The following is a 22582-nucleotide window of genomic DNA, read 5'->3' as shown; positions in this document are numbered from 1 at the left end:
GCCACAGTTACGTTTCTTTTCCTTTCATGACTCACACTTGCACTCTTACATTCATACTATTTTATCACCATTTTCTATGACCTTAATGTTTTGTATATTAAAAACCCAATACCTTTTTGAAAACATTAATTAAATGTTTTGGCATTCACTTTTGCATTTCTTCCTTTTATAGTGGTAATATTTTGTCTTGTTTTCTTCTGCTTATTTGTATTAGGAGCTATATTTTCATACTATGTTATCTTGTCCTATAGAAATAAGAGTGGAAATGATTTTTTTCACTTCAGTATTTATAATTTTTAGCCACTGTATAGACTTTATCAACTGTATCACTGCATAGACTTTATCAGCCATATCTGAGTGGCCTAGAATGTATGAATTATTTTTGGTTCATGTATCATACAGTGTGTTAATTATCCTGTAGAAAATTTAACACTTTGTGTTTAAAGGTTAATGGCCAGTATTCCCTGAGAATTGGACACTTTTCTAATTAATCTAGGATTAGAGATGAACACAGGTTTTGTGAAAAACAGAGTGTTAATTTTGGTTAGTCTGGTTTATAGTTTATAATATATAATAAACAAATGAATATTATCAATTCATCTGTGAGTTGTGGCTATGGCTTTGTCTTGTGTCTAGGTTAAGAGACTACTTTGTATATATTTCTATAATCCTATGTCTAATTTGTGTTATAACAGAAATTTCAAACTAGAGGCTAACATAGAGATCATCTATTCTACTCTCATTTTCCAAATGAGAAAATGAGGCCCAGAGAGGCTGAATCACTTGGTCAACTAATGCACCTACTTAGATGTGAAAAACAGACAAGACCCCAGTCTTCTAGTCCTAGGTTAGTGCTGGTTTGGTCACACTGTGCTTTCTTTGTGCTTAACAACTGGTTGTTCCAGAAAGTTTAATGAGAGGACACATTTTATAATGTGTACAAAATAATCTGTAGCTTATTCTAAAATATTATCTTTTCAACTGGTTATTTATGGTACCTTGAAAACTCAAATGAAATGAATTTCTATATCATGGCAAAGATCATTACATTTATACTAATTTTGCTTGGCAAACATAAATTAATGCCTATAGAATATAGTTAACTCATCGCATATTGCACACTTGTCAAGGTTTCTACTATTAAGGTAGTATCCTTTCCAGTGTTGTTATCACATATATCAAACTAAAGATCTTACTAGTTCATCAAGATATTTTAGTAGTGTATTCTTAGCTTTGATTTATCTATAGCACATTGTATATACTTACCAATACTTATTACACTCCTCCACTCCCGCTCATCCATTTTCCCACCTGTCTATCCATCCTTGTCTTCATTCATCTCTACAGTGGCTGGTAATTTCTTGGACATAGCCCCTTTTGGGGTGCCCTATTAAAAATGTTTCAAAAAGTTATATATCAAAATGGACACTTTAGTTTTAAATACTTGAACAAGTGTATAAAGTTAATATACCAAATTCCATCTATATCTGAATTGGAGATAACTGAATACCACATATTTATGTATATACGTATAATAATATGTAATATGTATAATATATACACATATGATTATTCATGTATACATATAAATCAGTTCCATATAAATATTGTTTATATTTACAAATATATGTACATATTAAAAATATGTATATATTAAACCCATTTATGTCTAGTGTTCCATTACTGGAATGCTAAGCATGTGGCAGTTATTTATATCCTACTGCTCAAGGTCATTGCCAAGGTCTGATTACAAAAATTCAAAAAATTGCAACCTCAGGCATAAATGGTTTAAAAGCAACTACTTATAAATATTGTTTTCTAAAGTTAATTTTTGATGGAACTATTTCTTCTACTTTGCATCTAATCTAGTACAGTAGAAAACTGTATGTTTTTGTAGTCAGACCGTGGAATCCAAGTGTTGTTGCCTATTGGCTGTGTTAATCTCTCTGAATTTCACTGATTTATCTGTAAAGCAGGGATAATAAGGTCCATCACTGGGTTCTTACAAGGAAAAAAGTGGCAACACAGTAACCAGCTCTCTGCCTGTTGTAGAGGACACTCAGTAAGTGTCAGCTATTATTAACATTCCCAAAACGTCCTAAATCCTGTTTATGTAACAGGATTTATGTAGCAAAAGTTTATGTAACAAAAATCTCATCAGAATGAGCCTTTCTTAGCATAGTATTTTGATAACAAAAAACATTATTTTGTAAATATGAAATTAAACTATGAGTAAAAATACTTAAATTTTAGTCTCTTCACTATCAGTATTCAGGTTTTATGAATATATGTAAGATTGTTATTTATTTATAATTTTCATTCTGTTTCTCTTGGTTCGGATTCTCATCCTATGCACCTATGGCTCTTTGTAATTATAATCCACATGCAGCTGGTACATAATTGAAAATTTCTGGGCTAGGAATGGTGGCTCATGCCTATAATCCCAGCACTGTGGGAGGCTGAGGCGGGCGGATTACCTGAGGTCGGGACTTCAAGAGCAGCCTGACCAGCGTGGAGAAACCCCATCTCTAGTAAAAATACAAAATTAGCCAGGCATGGTAGAGCTCGCCTGTAATCCCAGCTACTCAGGGGGCTGAGGCAGGAGAATCTCTTGAACCCGGGAGGCTGAGGGTGTGGTGAGCCAAGGTTGTACCACTGCACTCCTCCAGCCTGGGCAACAAGAGCAAAACCCCATCTCAAAACAAACAAACAAACAAAAACAAAAAAAAAGAAAATTTCTAGCATCAGCATTATCAGCATTGTCTTAGGGAACACTTAGACTCTGTGATGATGTGATGGTGTTTATGAATTATTTTTATGTAAAAGAAAATATTTCCAAATTAATAACGTACGTTTTTTAGCATTGATTTATGTTAACATGGGTCATACACTCACATCTGCTTTATTATTATTTTTTCATGAAACAAAACAAACAAATGTACAAATAGAACGGCAAGCCTGAAAAGCTGTACATGCAATAAAATTGGCCAGAAGAAAAGTGAAGCAGGCTGTCTGTTGTACCCATGCGGGTTGGCCATTCTTTCCTACTTTGATTCCCACATACCACAGTTTCTGTGAACACCTCAAGATCCTCTGAAATGTTAAAGACTTTTCCCCACAGTCAATTTTTCAGTTTATCTGGAATCCTGGTCATTTGGATATCAACAAGGGGGGCCGCTGCTGCCCTTCAGCAGTTTTAACCTAATGTCCGCTGCTTCAGGTCATTTTCCTTCCAAGGTTGGTGGTACTGTTTTTCCATGTACTGATTTTTTTTAAAAGCATGCTCAGGCCAGTTGTGTCTGCCTTTGCATTAAATTTGTCCTGAGCCATTGCTATTGGAACAATATTTTATAATGATATTCTTAATGCCCGTTGTCCTATTAACATCTGTTGCATGCATGCTATACTAAGTGATGAGTACAGCTAAACCTCAAAATATGATTAAAGACCGAAGAATGTTGAGTAATTAAACCATGCATGTAGATTAATAGTCTAATCTCACTGCCTGTGTATGGATAGTAAGAATATAACATTCATTCCAATACTAGTGTATCCAACAAAAATAAAAAGCCATCTCCTATAGTTGGAGGCAGCAGTCCACTAAAGCAAATGTTTGCTTAATTATTTCCATTAAAACATGTTATTAATATTACATAAATCTTTAACCCCAGTTAAATTCTGTGACTCATGTCTCAAAGCTACTAGTGTATTTTAATTGACCTTTGGAAAAACCTAAAAGGAAATTGTAATCTCTCAAAACAGATGCAAAAATTCTGACTCACAAGGAATACTTTCAGACTAAAACATTTAAGAAGAGTGTGGCTGAAAGTCATCTTAATTCGTTGACCTGTTTCAAGAGTAATACTTTTTAATTCATCAACCATGCACTGACAGTGAGTCAGTACAATGCTGCATGATGAGGCATGAACATTGTAGAGAGAATATCATTATAAAATATTTAGGAAACGTCTTTGTGTAATGACTATTGTACATGGAGGCTTTTGTTCATTGTGGGAAACTAAAAACAAGTCAACATTTCATTGACACATGCATGATGCTGTACAGTTTTGTATGTAAACTATTTCTTTCTATACTTTTCAGTTATTCCTGTCATTGACTTTTCCAAGTTTTTATGCGCAGTCATGTCTTCAGATCACTGATCCTTCTTCACTGTTTTCTTTAAGTTCTGTAAATAAATGTCCATAAATATACATTGATGTTGTCTTTTCATAATTAACCATTGTTTTGTAAAGGACCATACTGGCATTTTAATCTAAAATGCCCTTTCTAGTATGGAGTATACCTGCTGCAAAGGAACTAATAGTGTTGGTTTACACCCTGGAACATTCAGCAAGCTGGTGTAAACAGGCAGAATATTAGTTTTATAAACTTTTGAATATCACTATTTATATGCCTACAAATTATTAACATCACTTATTTTTGAATACTTGCCTATGAATATGAATATACATTTAAATGTATATTTCCTTGTCAGATATAACTGTTTCCCATGATTCCTCATTTTCATTAAAATATATTTTTCATCTCTGCTACATATTGAGATTCATCAAATAACAATGAATAATTACAAGCCAAATAATGCAGAGAATGAACCAAAACCATCATTGATTCTTGTCCATATTATGGGAAAAAACGTATTATGTCAATGTTTTGAATTAACTTCTCTGGTTGTAAGCAGGTTGTGATTTAGCATGCTTGTTCAAAATGCACTCAGCATGTATCGAAATTCCTTTAATTGTTATGTGAATTGTTTGCATATGTGGTTATTATATGTGATTTCATTGTACTTGTATGTACTTGTATCCAAATATGTTTCTATTATGCTTGATTTTGCTGGCCATTCTTGAATGACCTAGCAACTCAAGAATCAAAAGTGTTTTGTGCTGTCTTCTGTAATATGTATACTCTCTGATGTTTTGTCAGCTTTTAGTTTTATTATCCAACAACATATCTTTTATATTTGTTGGAAACAAATTTATGCAAAGACAATTTTAGAAAGCTTTGCTTAACACAATTCTTTATTAATTAAATTGACCATTTTGTGACATTGAAAACCTTAATAATATAAACTCTCTCTTTTGCAGTTGACCCACCTTCAGACTTGAATTTTAAAATTATAGATGAAAATACTGTTCATATGTCATGGGCAAAACCAGTTGATCCAATTGTGGGTTACAGAATAACGGTGGACCCTACAACAGGTAAGTTTTGAGACTGGGGTTTTAGGACAGCAGCATCAAGATGATATAATTCAATCTCCACCTCTTCTCCCATTTCATCATGAAGAAGCTGAGCTTTAGGAAGCCTGAGGGATTTGATCCATGTCACCAGACATTTACTGAACTCAGGTTTCAGATTTCCAGCCTAGTATCCACTGTTATATTTTAATGTTATTGAGTATAACATGTTTTGCTGTGGTAGGCTGTTCTTATTAAAATCTCACTCTATTTTTACCTGATCAAAATATTGTTAGTAATCTTTGATCTTATAAAATCAAATCCTCATTCCTTGGCATTCTTCTTGAATTACTTAATCTTTTCAGCATTTAAAGTATCAGCTGATGAAGTAAGTTGTTACACCTTACCCAGCATCCTACACATTTCAGTATCCAGGAAACATCATTCTGTGATAATGGTAAACAACCATGATGACAGATAAGAATTTACTTTGGCTAGGTGGATTCTGTAGACACTAGGCTGAATCCTTGGAAAACAAAACTTGTTTTGCTTGTTCTCAGACATTGTCTTTAGTGTTAATAATGTTGCCAAAATGTGGAGAACCAAACTCTATTGATTAATTTTTAGTTCTAAAATGGAATGAGAAAATGACCATTTCCACTAACACTGGCTAAATGGTAAGAAGAAGTCTTGACTGGCTGACAGTAGAGATGGAAGATGTCAACACAGCTTATTACTAGAACTGTGTTTATTTATCTTTTAGCCTTTAAAAATACTAATGATTTTACATACCGATTTACCAGGAAATATAGCCAGGAAATATTTACCAGGAAATATTTACCAGGAATTAAAAAAGATGATTTAAAAACTTAAAAGGAGTCAAAAATTTACTTTTTTCTCTTTGAATCTTTCTCCCCAAATATATTTGCAGTTAACTTATTCATTCCAAAGCAGAAAATCAGTTCTAACAGGGTCCATACAGTTTCCAGATATTGGGAATAACTGACACCCAGCAATTCCAAAACTGACACTGGGACTACCCAACCTGGCAGAGTCTGAGTGTCTTGATGTCCTCTGGGGATCTTGGTTGGTTTTGCATATTCCACCTGCAAACCAAGAGCATTTTTCAGCGGTCTGTTGCACCTATTATCTTTCCTAATTATTTATATTTTGACGAAAACAATATAATTAAAAATATCATCAGGCATGTAATTCCCAGGAACCACCATATTTCCTGATTGAATTGAGAATTAACAGAATCTAGAAGGGAGTACATAATTGCCAAAATATAAGTAAACACCTAATATACTGGACCTTGAAATATTTGATACCTGCTTAAGTCAATGCAGAGGTCAATGTTACCAATTAAGGCATGTAGTCATTTGAGTATGGAATATGCACTGCTTCTACACAGATTTCCCACTAGGGGTTGGTCTTAACCTCTGGGGTTTGTTTTCCTTGAGTTTATTTTCATCTCTTATTTCTCTCTCTCTGCTGTCCTCCAATGCATAACTTAAAATTAAATTCTTTTCTTTGTATTTATAAAACTGTTATCCCCATTAGTCTCCAAAATCAATGAAAGATTTTAGTTCTATATTCTGGTATACCTTTAAACTAGAAAAGTCTTGAATTCTCAAACAAGTATTAAATATAATTGTAACAAAAGAAATACCAGTCCATTTATTAAATTTCTAAAATTCAAAATTTTAGTTTTGGAAGGCAGTAAAAAAAATAATGATATTTTCCTTTTTATATTTCCAGATGGGCCTACTAAAGAATTTACCCTTGCAGCTAGTACCACTGAAACTTTATTGTCAGAACTTGTACCTGAAACAGAGTATGTGGTGACAATAACTTCATATGATGAAGTAGAAGAAAGTGTACCAGTTATAGGACAACTAACAAGTAAGCATATATATAAATTAAAATACTTATATCCTTTTTATTTTGCAGAAAGGTTTTCCTACTTCAGATTTAATCTCTTGTGATACAGAGTTAATTTATACCAGTACTAACTATTTTTTCTGTTATCCTAGTTATTAGTGGACATGAATAATTCATTCCTGGTTTATAATTCTGGTCTCTGGAAACAGCAGGAATGTTATAAATGAAGACCATTAAAAATGTTGAACTTTGCTGGACAACAAAGTGAATATCTTTTGAAATATCTCAAAATATCACTAAAATAACTTACTTGCAAGGGAATGATTATCTGGCAGTATTCTCTGACAAGCTGGGCAGGACCATACTTTTAAGAGACAATAGCAAAAACTAATATAATATATTTATTCTATTTTAAAGAGAATGTCTGCTTGGGTTCATTTCCTTTTGTAATAATAAAGTTTTAACTTAGTTCAAACAGGTAGTTCGACAAAGCCAGTGGAGAAGAAACCTGGAAAAACTGAGATACAAAGTGAGTGTTTCTCATACTATTTTTGCTTAGATTCATGGAAGTGATAAATATAGGATAGAACAAATGTTCCAGTTATATACATAGATTGATCTTACTCCTATATTAATTTCTATAAGCTTTATCTAGAAGGAGCACAGACAATGTAAGAATAATGTATAACTAAGCCATTATAACTTAAGTTCTGACATTCTAGCCAGTTTTTCATTCTATTTACTAGATATTCTTTTCAATGGGAGAGTTTGAAATTGTGTGTGTTCAACCTTTCCTGCAGGATTTTGGCAATAGGTGAAAACAAAGCATATTTCAGGACTCAGCTCGTTTCTCAAAGACAAACTGATAGCAGTAGGTGGTACTTAGGAATATATGAGAAATACAAGGCTGGAACATGAGAGAGATGCCCTCAGCTAGTGTTCAAAGCAATACAATTGTCATGAAAATACTTTTCTAAGTCCATGTGTATGTTATGCTCCTCTCTAGGTTATTTACATGGCCTTAGTTGAAAAAGTTGTAACCTTTTTCAGTCTCTGTAACACACCTCTTATAAATTGGTGCATTTGTAATCAGATGAAAGCAATTTTGTTCAGTCTAGATCTTGCAGTTATTAGCCTCCTTTTGTCTTATATTGCTTTGTCTGACTTATGGGGATAGATCCTTAAGGGATTTCTTGGACTTCTAATTTTGTCACCTTCTAAAACTTGGATTTATGACCTAGAATGACAATAAAAAGATTATAAACACGAAAGTCTCTTTATCTGGAAATATTCCCTCCAGACCACTGTTTATCGTTATTTCAGATGCTAATAGTTGCAACAATTAGTATTGATTTTAAATTGAAGTATTATGCCAAGTATTGACTTTTTAATAGGCTTGAACTGACCTATTAAATAGTGTGCAAAACTTATTTAAGAATACAACTTGTATTTGGCTTGCAAAATTTTCCAGCACCCTCTCCTTCTCTTCCTAGCCAAATACTTCTTTTATTACCTACCAACTGACTGCAAGGACAAAATCATCTTCAGAAAATTCACTTGGTATTGCATTACAAATACAGATTTTCATAAAACCAACCTGACCTCTACCATAGAGAAAAGGAAAGATAACATATTCAGTTATAAAAGCTGATCATTGTATTCTGATAATTTCAGAATACCACATGAATTAACTTTTGAATAAAATAATTGTTTACCCTCTTTGTTCACTGAAAGTAGGTTTTAATTGTCAAATTTAAACATATTGATAATTAGGACTAGATATTTTGACTATTTTGCATAACTTTATGCTTGTTTTTACTTCTGTTAGGCTCCCTTAGCCCTCTAGACTAACCCTACTACAAACTTTAGATAATTATATTGAAAAGTGCAATAGAATCTTAACAAATTAGGTCTTCAACTCAACTGCACTTCCTTGAATGGTACAGAAATTATTTTGTATTTATTTGTTGATAAATACCAAGGAATAAAAACCCTTTGCTTGTATTTCTTTTGTGTGACTCCTAAATGTTTTATAAAATTTGTACTTGTAAAGAAGAGTGAGGGTATAGTTTATAAAAATGGATAGGTTGATAGCACGAATACTTGTACTTTATGCCCCGGAGAGCAGGTTATAGATCTATTTATCTCTTTTTGTATAATGTCTTATATAGCAATTTAAAGACATCTAGTTCCATGAATTCATCTTGATAAAGGCATCGAAAATGCTTCTATGTGTTGTTAGTAAAACTGTGTATTCGTTTGTGCATGTGGGTAAAGAACAATCGGTGAATATGTTCTAATGAACAGAATGATTTAAGGAGCCGACATTCTTGCAATGTTAGCATGTATTGATGAGCTGATTTAATAAAACATCATTTAAAAAGATATCAAATGTATTACAGAATGCTCTGTCAGTGCCTGGACTGATCTGGTTTTCCTTGTGGATGGCTCTTGGAGTGTGGGAAGAAATAATTTCAAGTACATTTTAGACTTTATTGCTGCTCTTGTGTCTGCTTTTGACATTGGGGAAGAGAAGACAAGAGTTGGAGTTGTTCAGTACAGCTCTGATACCAGGACTGAATTTAACTTAAATCAGTACTACCAAAGGGATGAGCTTCTTGCTGCAATAAAAAAAATTCCATATAAAGGTGGCAACACAATGACAGGTATGTTCTACAGATTTCTTTAAAGTCAAAAATAAATGAAATGTCTGTTTCAGAAAGAAATGACGCATTGCCTATTACATATTAAATATTTTGACATTATTCGCATAGTTTTGACTTTGGAAAATTGTGTAGTACAGAGTAAATGAACATGTTTCTTTTCCCTTTAGGGGATGCCATTGATTATTTAGTTAAAAATACTTTCACGGAATCTGCTGGGGCAAGAGTTGGCTTTCCTAAAGTGGCAATTATTATTACGGATGGAAAATCCCAGGATGAAGTGGAAATTCCAGCAAGAGAGCTTCGTAATGTTGGAGTTGAAGTTTTCTCCTTGGGTAGGTTAAGTTCAGTTAATTATTTCCATTTTACAACTCCTGCAGTATACTTAATGTTTAGGAAGATGAAATATTGATTCCTTAAGGAAGGATGCTATTAGAAGTGTTTACTGCATTTTTATAGTGTAATATTAAAGACTTAAATTCTCTTTAAGTAAAAATTCTGCTTATCTATTTTCCTTATATAACTCCCTTAGCATATGTATTTAGGAAGGTGGTATTCACATTCTTTGCCAGCTCTCTACTTTTCAAAGAATGCTGGGCCAATGATTCTAATAAAGATCCTCCTTGTATTATCATTAAGTGTTTTTTATGTGTTTCCTATATTATGTAATACTTGAAGAATTCAGAGGGCTCCAGCTTATTCAGGACTCTGGAAGAAAAAAGTATTATCTTTACAGATGGCAAAGACATGTGATGGTATGGTTGGGATGAAAGCCCACTCTGTTTAACTAACCATTTGTTTTCCTCTTTGGCTGGCCACTCTATGCCAAATTACAAAATGTTTTTGTCATCTGCACAGTTGCACATTCGTTATGAAGCAAAGCAATCTGGCTTATGACTTAATAACGATTTGAACATGTCTTCAGTTGTGAAAGACAGAGAAAATGAAGAACTCCTCCCAGTCAGTTGGCACATTTCCCATTTCAATATGTCCTTATCCTTTTGTTTCAAAGGCATTAAAGCTGCAGATGCAAAAGAACTCAAACAAATTGCCTCCACACCTTCACTGAACCATGTTTTCAATGTGGCCAACTTTGATGCAATTGTGGATATTCAGAATGAGATCATCTCCCAGGTGTGCTCAGGTGTTGATGAACAACTTGGTGAATTGGTTAGTGGAGAAGAAGGTGAGTAGACTGTGTAGTATTCCCCATGTGTTAGTCTTTTCCATTGTTTGAGTATTTACAGTTTTATAGTTATCTTAGAAGTAGACATACTTAAATGTTTCTTCCAGTGATTCTCCAATTGTATACTCCATTTGCATTGTTTTTTAGCAACTCAATTTGTTGATACCATTTGCATTGTTTTTCCTTCCAGTAGAACATTCAATAAAATGTATCATTGCAAAGTTCTTAAAATTTTTTTTGGGAGTGACAAGTTAGGATTTACTCTTTTGTTTAAGACTCTTTTGTGTACATTGAATGTCTGTCTAATTATGCGATTATGGTACTTGCTTTAATTATCTTGCACTCTGATTTAAACGTTGATGGGCTGGAAAGACATTTGCAACTTAAAATAGTAAAAATGTTTCTATTAACTGGCTAAGAACAAGGGTTTTCTATCATTATGCTCTGTGTAATGTTTTGAAAGCTTTTAAGAATATTTCAAAGGTCAGTCAATGTGATCCTTCCATTAGAAAATTCTCCCATTTCTATTAGTTATTACTTCTAATTACATGGGAGAAAGAAGAGACATTTCAAAAGCATTCTTTTGAACATTAAAATAACAACCTAAAGCCTTTATATTTTTCCATCATTGTTTTCCTCTCAGCCTGAGAATCTTTAAGTGATTAAACATAAATTCTAAATAGTGACATCTTCGATCGTACAAACTCTTTAATCTCCAATCTCTGAACATTTTGTCAAAATGTTCATTGGTCCTAATTCTGTCTCAAAACTTCTCATTACTTCATGGACTCTCAATCTGTTCCTTTGTTTTACTGTCTAATGTCTAACCTTTTTGCTTTGTATTATTATAAAATCCATCTCATTCACCTCCACTTTTCTCTGATTACTTCTCTTTACTCAATCTTTTAACAGTTTAATTCTTCCTGGGGTGCAGTTGCATGTATGCAAGTGTAGGCCAAACTTTTTCTCTGCCACTGTTGGAACTTTCCCTGTGTAGGGGGTGCTGGGGCTGCATCACAGGTGTTCACATTTCTCTTTAGTGTCTTTTCTCTTCTGCTGGACTAACCTGAGGCTTCTCTCTTCTGCTGGACTAGCCTGTACTGCCTCTGTATCCCTCAGGTTTGGCCAAATTTCCATGTGGCATCTCTGTGGCTTCCCTCCTACTACTTTTTACTGAAACATAATTTTTAAATATATATTTTTTAAATTATTTTCTTTTTTTTTTTGAGACGGAGTCTCGCTCTGTCACCCAGGCTGGAGTGCAGCGGCCGGATCTCAGCTCACTGCAAGCTCCGCCTCCCGGGTTTATGCCATTCTCCTGCCTCAGCCTCCCGAGTAGCTGGGACTACAGGCGCCCGCCACCACGCCCGGCTAGTTTTTTGTATTTTTTAGTAGAGACGGGGTTTCACTGTGTTAGCCAGGATGGTCTCGATCTCTTGACCTCGTGATACCCCCGTCTCAGCCTCCCAAAAGTGCTGGGATTACAGCCACCACGCCGGGCCAAAATTATTTTCATTTTTTAAACTTTTAAGTTCAGGTGTACATGTACAGGTTTGTTACATAGATAAACTTGTTTCAGGGGGGTTTGTTGTACAGGTCATTTTGTCACCCAGGTATTAAGCCTAGTACCTATTAGTTATTTTTCCTGATACTCTCCCTCCTCCTACCTTCAACCCTCCAATAGGCCCCAATGTGTGTGTTGTTTCTCTCTATGTATCCATGTGTTCTCATCATTTAGCCCCCAGTTATAAGCAAGAACATGTGATATTTGGTTTTCTGTTCCTGTGTTAGTTTGCTAAGGATAATGGCCTCTAGTTCTATCCATGTCCCTGCAGAGGACATGGTCTTATTCTTTTTCATGGCTGTATAGTATTCCATGGTATACATGTCCCACATTTTCCTTATCCAGTCTATCATTGATGGGGTTTTATGTTAATTCCAAGTCTTTGATATTGTGAATAGTGCTGCAGTGGATATACGTGTGCATGTATCTTTATAATAGGATGATTTATATTCCTTGGGTATATACCCAGTAATGGGATTGCTGGGTCAAATGGTGTTTCTGTTCTTAGTTCTTTGAGGAATTGCTGCACTGTCTTCCACAATGGTTGAACTAATTTACACTCCTACCAACAGTATATAGGCATTCCTTTTTCTCCAGTACCTCACCAGCATTTGTTATTTTTTGACTTTTTAATAGTAGCCATTCTGACTGGTGTGAGATGGTGTCTCATTGTGGTTTTGATTTGCGTTTCTCTAATAATCAGTGATGTTGAACTTTTTTTTGTATTATTGTTGATCACATGGATGTCTTCTTTTGAAAAGTGTCTGTTTACGTCCTTTGCCCACTTTTTAATGGGGCTGTGTGTTGTTTTCTTGTAAATTTATGTTCCTTATAGATGCTGGATATTAGACCTTTGTTGGATGCATAGTTTGCAAAAATTTTTTCCCATTTTGTATGCTGTCTGTTTACTCTGTTGGTAGTTTCTTTTGAGTTTCTTTTGCTGTGCAGAAACTCTTTAGTTTAATTAGATCCCATTTGTCAATTTTTGTTTTCGTTGCAATTGCTTTTGGCATCTTTGTCATGAAATCTATGTCCTGAATGGTATTGCCTAGTTGTTTTCCAGGATTTTTACAGTTTTGGGTCTTACATTTAAGTCTTTAGTCCATCTTGAGTTAATTTTTTTATATGGTGTAAGGAAGGGGTCCAGATTCAATCTTCTGCATATGGCTAACCAGTTATCTGGGCACAATTTATTGAATAGGGAGTCCTTTCCCCATTGCTTATTTTTGTCAGGGTTGTTGAAGATCAGATGGTTGTAGGTGTTCAGTCTTACTTCTGGATTCTCTATTCTGTACCATTGGTCTAGGTGTCTGTTTCTGTACCAGTACTACGCTGTTTTGGTTACCACAGCCCTGTAATATAGTTTGAAGTCAGATAGCATCACACCTCCAGCTTTGTTCTTTCTGCTTAGGATTGCCTCAGATATTCGGATTCTTTTTTGTTCCATATGAATTTAAAATACTTGTTTCCAGTTCTGTGAAGAATCTCAATGGTAGTTTATTAGGAATAGCGGTCAATCTCTAGATTGCTTTTGGCAGTATGGCCATTTTAATGATATTGGTTCTTTCTGTTTATGAGCATGGAATGTTTTCCATTGTCATCTCTGATTTCTTTGAGCAGTGGTTTGTAGTTCCTCTTGTAGAGATCTTTCACCTAACTAGTTGGCTGTATTCCTAGGTATTTTATTCTATTATTCACAACTCCCATTGTGAATGGGAGTTCGTTCCTGATTTGGCTCTCAACTTGACTGTTGTTGTGTATAGGAATGCTAGCAATTTTTGCACATTGATTTTATATCCTGAGACTCTGCTAAAGTTGTTTATCAGCTTAATAAGCTTTTGGGCTGAAACTATGCAGTTTTCTAGAGGGATTATGTCATCTGCAAACAGGGGTAGTTTGACTTCCTTTCTTTATATTCGGTTGCTTTTTATTTCTTTTTCTTGCTTGATTGCTCTGGCCAGAACTTCCAATTCTATATTGAACAGGAGTGGTGAGAGAGGGCAACCTCATCTTGTGCTGGTTTTCAAGAGAAACGCTTCCAGCTTTTGCCTATTCAGTATAAACATCATTTTTGTGTGCTACATCTGATTTTTTTTTTTGAGGAGGTGATGTGTAAATTTGGGCCTTTTTACACACACTTCTTGCAGGTTGATTTGTAAAAAATTAGAACTATATCTTCTGGGAAGTTGATTCCATTGACAAATCCAGAATTTTGATATCGTCTGAAATATATTAAAATACTTTATATTAACAGTCAAATGCATGACTATGTTCTATGTTGAGTAAGGATCACCATTTTTTAGAGGATTGATATGTGTGTGTGAATATGCATGTTATAAGTCATTGTTTCCCCTCTGTTTGGTGGCACTGTGAACATAGTTGAACTTTTTTTCTTACCCTGAAACTAGTGAAAATAAAATTGTTTAAAATTATAAGAACTTGTCATTTAAGAACTACTAAATTCTTAAATGACCACATGGATGTCTTCTTTTGAAAAGTGTCTGTTTATGTCCTTTGCCCACTTTTTAATGGGGCTGTGTGTTGTTTTCTTGTAAATTTATGTTCCTTATAGATGCTGAATATTAGACCTTTGTTGGATGCATAGTTTGCAAAATTTTTATCTTTCTTGGCATATTATAAAGCATCTTTTAAAGATTCCACTTTTGTGATGTCATTAAAAGAGAAAAATTCCATAAAGAATTGAATGAAGCATTGATTTAACAAATATTTATCAAGTGCCTACTTTGGTACTTGAGAATGAAGACACTTGAGAGTGAATACCAAAACCAGAATGGAAATCTTGGTTTCAGAGAAGAATTAGGCCTGAGGTGTCCCAACATTAATTTCTTCCAAATACTTTGTTATTCCATTAACTTCTCAGCAATTTGACTAAAAGCCAAGTGTCAAGCCACTTTTGGTTTGATAGGGACATGTGAAATTGGAGACTGAGGAGGGTATTGGGCAACTCTTTTCAATGTATTCAGGATTAATTTGAATAAGGAGATTTGAAGGTCCAAACCTAAAGACCAAATTAATAAGGTTACATCTCACTGTTATTAATCACTGTCTGCTTGTAACTTTTTAGTTGTTGAGCCTCCTTCAAATTTGATTGCCATGGAAGTCTCTTCAAAATACGTTAAGCTAAGTTGGAATCCATCTCCTAGTCCAGTGACTGGCTACAAAGTCATCCTCACACCAATGACAGCAGGAAGCCGACAGCACGCTCTGAGTGTGGGGCCTCAGACAACCACACTCAGTGTTCGTGACCTCTCAGCAGACACAGAATACCAGATCAGTGTTTCTGCCATGAAGGGAATGACATCCAGTGAACCCATCTCAATAATGGAGAAGACTCAGCCAATGAAAGTACAAGTGGGTGAGTTAATGTGTGCATCATGTGTTTGGAATATGTGAAGGTCTGTTTGACAGAATGCCTTACTTGTTAGGACTTAGTTTTGAATGAAATATTTGCAGTAGTTTTTTTTTTTTTAAGAAGCATGCATACTAAGAAAGCTAGATATGTATATTTTAATGATGAATATGTATTGAAGTTTAATATACTTTTTTTCTCTTTACAGAATGCTCACGTGGTGTGGATATAAAAGCCGATATTGTGTTTTTGGTTGATGGCTCCTATAGCATTGGGATTGCAAACTTTGTTAAAGTTAGAGCCTTTTTGGAAGTTCTCGTAAAAAGTTTTGAAATTTCACCAAATAGGGTCCAGATTAGTCTTGTCCAGTACAGCCGGGATCCTCATACTGAGTTCAGTTTGAAAAAATTCACCAAAGTGGAAGATATAATTGAAGCAATAAACACCTTCCCTTACAGAGGAGGATCTACAAATACTGGCAAAGCAATGACTTATGTCAGAGAGAAAATATTTGTGCCTAGCAAGGGATCAAGAAGCAATGTGCCAAAGGTCATGATTCTTATCACGGATGGGAAATCATCAGATGCTTTCAGAGATCCTGCGATAAAACTAAGGAATTCAGATGTTGAAATCTTCGCAGTTGGTGTGAAGGATGCTGTTCGCTCCGAATTAGAAGCTATTGCCTCTCCTCCCGCAGAGACCCATGTGTTCACAGTGGAAGATTTTGATGCTTTTCAGAGGATATCTTTTGAACTCACACAGTCTATCTGCCTTAGAATTGAGCAAGAATTGGCAGCTATAAAGAAGAAAGGTTAGTAGACTTTGAGAGTAAAAGTTATTCATGAACAAAGCATTTTGGTTTCTAAAATTGTGGATTATGTGCTTCTTCAATTCTTTTTATAGACAAGAAAAGGTAACTTTTCTACGTTATTGAAAACTATTGAACTTAGTTTACTTAGCTCTGAGATATGACTTTCTCCTGGGTATGGATCATATTTTAGTTGGTGAAAAAGCCGTTTACTCATAAGAGTCATGAGATATTTCTGTTCCTAGATCCTCAAGCAGGTTTAGGAACAAGTTTTGTCATATGTATGTGTCATTTAGAATCTAAGTCCCAAGTATGGGGTGTTCACTATGTGCTGGATACTGAGCTGGGTCCTTCAACTCAAAGGTGATGAGAATATAGTCCTGCACCTTTGGATTCTTTTTATGCATTTCCTGGATCATTTTGGGCATCGTTTGTCACATCTGGAATTTTCTTCGTTTGCCTGATCTACTTTTCAATGTTTAATTAAAAGTCCCATCCCTTGAGTTTAATGTCCTTTTCAGGGACATGGATGAAGCTAGAAACCATCATTCTCAGCAAACTAATACAGGAACAGAAAACCGAACACTGCATGTTCTCACTCATATGTGGGAGTTGAACAATAAGAACACATGGACACGGGGGTGGGGGCATCACACACCAGGACCTGTCGGGAGGGCTAGGGGAGGGATGGCATTACTAGAATACCTAATGTAGATGACCAGTTGATGGATGCAGCAAACCACCATGGCACGTTTATACCTATGTAACAAACCTGCACGTTCTGCACATGTACCCCAGAACTCAAAGTATAATAATAATAAAAAAGTCCCATCCTTTTTATGAAGCCTTCCTCAACTGTAACTGTCTTAGCACTAGCATGCTATCACGTTCATCAGTTGGCTTTCCTATGTACTGCTTTTTTTTTTTTTTTGAGACAGGGTCTCACTCTGTCACCCAGGCTGGAGTGCGGTGGTGCAATCTATGCTCATTGCGATATCTGCCTCCCCAGTTCAAGCAATTCTTGCACCTCAGCCTCCCCAGTAGCTGGAACTACAGGAGTGTGCCTGCCACCTTGCCTAGCTAATTTTTCTTATTTTTTTTTTTTTTTGGTAAAGATGGGGTTTCATCATGTTGGCCAATCTGGTCTTGAACTCCTGACCTCAGGTGATCCACCCACCTCATTCTCCCAAAGTGCTGAGATTATAGGCATTAGCCCCCACGACCTTCCAGCTTTTTTTTTTTATGGTTGTTAATAATGTTGCATTGTCTCGTTTCTCCATTTTGATTGTGTGCCCCCTAAGGATATACTGTATGTGTTAAACATTGTCTCTTTCTGTGATTTAGTTTAATAACTGCTTCGTTTAATAAACATTTTGTTGTTGGGAAAATTCCTTAATTTTACTTTGAAATATTTGTCTGCAAACCACCAAAGGTTAATATCCAAGTACCAGGGATGAATGGGAAAATGTGGATGGTTCATTTTAGGTCTGCTATGGTTTAAATATTCCAGTTGTGGGCAAGGCCATTCTATTGCTACTGCTTTAAGAATCTCAAAATTCACATTCAAATTTAATCACTCATTTACATAGCAGAAGTTAGTATTATGGATACTCAAGGTGAATAATCAAGATCTCTTGTTGGGTTGTAAGTTGGGGGGTGGGCTTTCTCTCAATGGTCAAATGTAGATGAGGTACTCAGTACAGTGGTCTCAATGAGCACCATTCTCCCAAATTAATATAACCCATTTTATAAACATTTAAATATTGGTTATGGTTTTGTTTTACAGATTCAAACATTTTTAACTTTTTTTTTTTTTTTTAAATAGCTTACGTCCCTCCAAAGGATCTTAGTTTTTCAGAAGTGACTTCTTATGGTTTCAAAATCAACTGGTCTCCAGCTGGAGAAAATGTTTTTTCATATCACATCACCTACAAGGAAGCAACTGGGGATGATGAGGTCACTGTGGTGGAGCCAGCATCGAGCACCAGTGTTGTTCTCAGCAACCTGAAGCCAGAGACCCTGTATTTGGTCAATGTGACTGCGGAGTATGAGGATGGCTTCAGCATTCCCTTAGCTGGAGAGGAGACCACCGAAGAAGGTGTGATGGGGATTTCTGCCACTGGTTTTCAAAAATGAATAATTTATTGCAGTACAAAGTTAATAACCATCTGCTTTATAGTTCAGAATTGCCAATGCCTTCGTAAGATTTGGCATCTTTTAAAGACAGCTTTTCATAAATCTTTTAGAAAGAGAAAATAACTTTTAAGTAAAAAACCTTAGAATTCTTTTGATGAATTTGAAGTTAAGAGACCTAGAGAACTATTGATAATTATGGAATTAACTTTTGAAATACTGCTTATCCATCATTTTTGGTCCCACATTTCAGGAATGTCATGTCTTAAATCTTTCTGAAAATTTTTACTGTACTTACCGAGTTATGGCAAATATGTATATATATATATATATATATACACACACACACACGTATATATATTGGTAATAAGTATATTATCAATTATTTATTTTCTTTTAAAAAGTTGTACTAAAGTATACATATTTACCATTTTAACCATTTTTTGAGTGCACATTTTAGTGGCATTAAGTACATTCACCTTGTTGTGCTACCATCACCACCATCCATCTTTAGAACTTGTGAAACTGAAGTTCTGTACTCATTAAGCAATAACTCCCCATTCCCTCCTTCCCTCTACTCCTGGAAACCACCATTCTATTTTCTGTCTCTAGGAATTAGAGACAGAATTCCTTCTGATTAACTACCTTACTTGAGAGGGCTCTTTCAGTACTTGTCTTGTTGTGCCTGGATTATTTCACACAGTAAATGTCTTCAAGGTTGATCCATGTTGTAGCGTGTGTCAGAATGCCCTTTCTACTTATGGTTGAATAATATTCCACTGTATGTATGCACCACATATCTTTTAAGATGGGGTTCTTACTGTGTTACCCAGGTTGGCCTCATAATCCTAGGCTCAAATGATCCTCTTGCCTCAGCCTCCTGAGTAGCTGGGACTACGGGCATGTACCATGGCGCCCTGCTTCACATTTTGTTTATCTCCATTCATCAGTGGATATTTGGGCTGCATGTACCTTTTGTGAATATTGCTGCTATGAACATGGTGTGCAAATTTTGCCAAATGTTTTAAGCAGTATTTGTTTACATATGTACTCCTTACTGGATAGAGTTGAATATATTTGGACACACTTTGTTATGTTTGACATTTAAGGGCACCAATTTAAGTTGGTTAGCGGAAGACTAAGGCAAGGCAATTATTCTTTAACATTAGCATAGCAAAGTATCACAATAGATGTCAATTGTTGTTTCCTCTTTTGACTGGGAATAGGAGGTAAAGATCCTGAAAGAATAGTGTGAGGAATTTAAGATGGTTATACAGAAGTATTTGCTGACAGGGATGGTACACATTGGCATACTATACTGATAAAAGCTAGAGAATCTTTTTTCTCTGAAACATTTTTTCAGATAAGATTGCTATTTTTCTTTTTTTTTTTTTCATGGTTTAGGTATATTTCTTCCTGAAGGCCACTACATAATCTAAATGGCCTAAGAAGTCCTTTCATCTTATGACTTTTGTGGTCATATAAGCAAGAAGGCCATACTCAGATATTTTTGACTTTCTGATGCTTTTCCTGTAATGCCCACACTGCTACTCAATGACCCTGACCCTTTCTCTTCAGCATTTTGGGAGGGGAATGGGAAATCTGTCTCAAGAGAGGACTTGTCTCAGGGTTTTTGAGTAGAAGTCACTCCATTCATACACACTCTAGTTTTTGGTCATTGGGCTACTACAATGGAGTTGGGTAATATCTTTTCAGTTATATTGTCTGTAATGGAATCTGGGATTTAAATTTTCTTTAGTTGATAAGAAAGTTTCCAATGTAATACTTTCATTAAGCTAACAATTATAGAGCTTCTGCTATGTGTCAGATGCTCTGCTAAATGTTTTCCGTAGATTATCTCATTTAACCACTTAAATAATCCTATAAATAGTCATGTTTTGCTGCTAGAGTAATCTACGGCTCAGAATTACATATCTATTAAGCTTCAGAGCTAGGATTCCAACCCATCAGTCTATCTGCTGATTTGTTCTGACTTGTTTAATCTTTTTCCTTCCAATACAAAATGAATCATGGGTGTAAGTTGGCCAAGTACCATTTCTTTCCTTCCTGGAGAGATATACTTCCTTCCTTTCTTTCTCCCTGGAGTGATCTATTGATGTGTTGAATATTTAAGTAAACTTCTAAATGTCTGTGTGATACATGCCAGGCATGTTGTATGAAGCTTTCACCCCAGTGGACTGAGAAGACAAAGACCTTTAGTTCATCTTTCCTGAATATATTGTCTATAGAGACAGTTGGCCCCATTGAGCAAGAGGGTCATTTAAACATGTTTACTGAACACAAAACCAAATGATGTTCTCATTTGGGCTTAATGAAAAATGCTTTTAAAATTATGAGTCTGTGGAGGTTACCCATAGTGCACCTTAGCTTCAAGATGTAGATCTAATGAGCATTCATTAAGTACCAATTCTCTGCTTGTTCCATCCTGTGTATGGTCCAATTATTCTCCAAGTCAAGTGACTATACAGATAAAAAGTTAGTGTGGGACTGACTGGATAAGACAGTTTGGTTGGGTGGGTAGATATGGTAGAGCCGGGTGTTAGGTGTTATTTTCCTAGTTTCGTGAGAAAATGTAGTAAGAGTGAAAGTCTTGGCTGCTTATATTCAAAGAAATGAATTGTTTTTATTCTTGAAGTTTATAGTGGTATAAATTTAGCATTTGATAGAATATTTATTATTTTAAAAGTTTACTATTATATACATCTTTATGTAATTAAAAATTAACAGTACTTAGTTTGTTTCTGGATATTGTAGAATTCATATTTGCTATTTCAGAATTTAGTTAATCTCTGGCTAAATGAATGCAGAAACCAGGATGTTTGCAAATAAATTGCTCATGGATTTCTTTAGAGAAATGGTATAATTTAGTAATAAAAAAGTAATTTTTGTATTTTTCATACAAAGTCAGTCAATTTATGTTTTAACATCTGTTTTCTTTTGTATTTCAGTAAAAGGAGCACCTCGAAACCTAAAGGTGACAGATGAGACTACAGATAGTTTTAAAATTACTTGGACTCAAGCTCCAGGGAGAGTTTTAAGATATCGAATTATATATAGACCAGTTGCTGGTGGAGAAAGCAGAGAAGTTACCACCCCACCCAATCAGAGGAGAAGAACGCTGGAGAACTTGATTCCAGACACAAAATATGAAGTAACTGTAATTCCTGAATATTTCTCGGGACCTGGTTCTCCATTAACTGGAAACGCAGCCACTGAAGAAGGTAGAGGAAATATGCTTATCATATGGTGACAACCAAACTCTTAGACTAGAAGGGAAAATTGGGACAACTATCCAGATAAAAAACTCATGAGACACTTTGTTTCAGTTATTTGAGTATGTTAGACCATAGTCCTTTTAGACTTAAGTTTAATTTTTTTTTTTTACTTAATCATGACATTATTTATTTGTGTCGATAGATTTAATTAATTAATTTATTAATTTTTTTGAGACAGAGTCTCCCTCTGTCATCCAAGCTGGAGTGCAGTGGCACGGCTCACTGCAACCTCCACCTCCCGGGTTCAAGTGATTCTCCTGACTCAGTCTCCCAAGTAGCTGTGATTACAGGCACGTGCAACTACACTCAGTTAATTTTTGTATTTTTTAGTAGAAACAGGGTTTCACCATGTTGACCGGGCTGGTCTGAGACTCCTGACCTCAGGGGATCTGCCTGCCTTGGCCTCCCGGTATGCTGGGATTACAGGCATGAGCCACCGCGCCCGGCCTTGTGTCAATAGAATTTAAATGCTAAGGCCGG

At 35.2% G+C, this 22582-nt stretch overlaps 1 protein-coding gene across 1 annotated transcript in view; it reads left to right on the top strand.

The window, feature by feature from the left end:
* The window catches only part of COL12A1 (collagen type XII alpha 1 chain), a 128276-nt gene that overhangs the window by 6227 nt on the left and 99467 nt on the right, over window positions 1–22582 (top strand). Inside the window, 10 exon segments of the mRNA XM_017881122.1 lie at window positions 5106–5222; window positions 6960–7103; window positions 7552–7611; window positions 9485–9748; window positions 9916–10080; window positions 10758–10931; window positions 15581–15871; window positions 16074–16676; window positions 18499–18771; window positions 21776–22048. Of these exon segments, the coding sequence (XP_017736611.1) occupies window positions 5106–5222; window positions 6960–7103; window positions 7552–7611; window positions 9485–9748; window positions 9916–10080; window positions 10758–10931; window positions 15581–15871; window positions 16074–16676; window positions 18499–18771; window positions 21776–22048 (2364 nt within the window).

The sequence above is a fragment of the Rhinopithecus bieti genome, unplaced genomic scaffold (genome assembly GCF_001698545.2).
Source record: "Rhinopithecus bieti isolate Rb0 unplaced genomic scaffold, ASM169854v2 scaffold_12476, whole genome shotgun sequence".
Lineage (NCBI taxonomy): Eukaryota > Metazoa > Chordata > Mammalia > Primates > Cercopithecidae > Rhinopithecus > Rhinopithecus bieti.
This window is presented reverse-complemented; position numbering and strand designations above follow the sequence as displayed.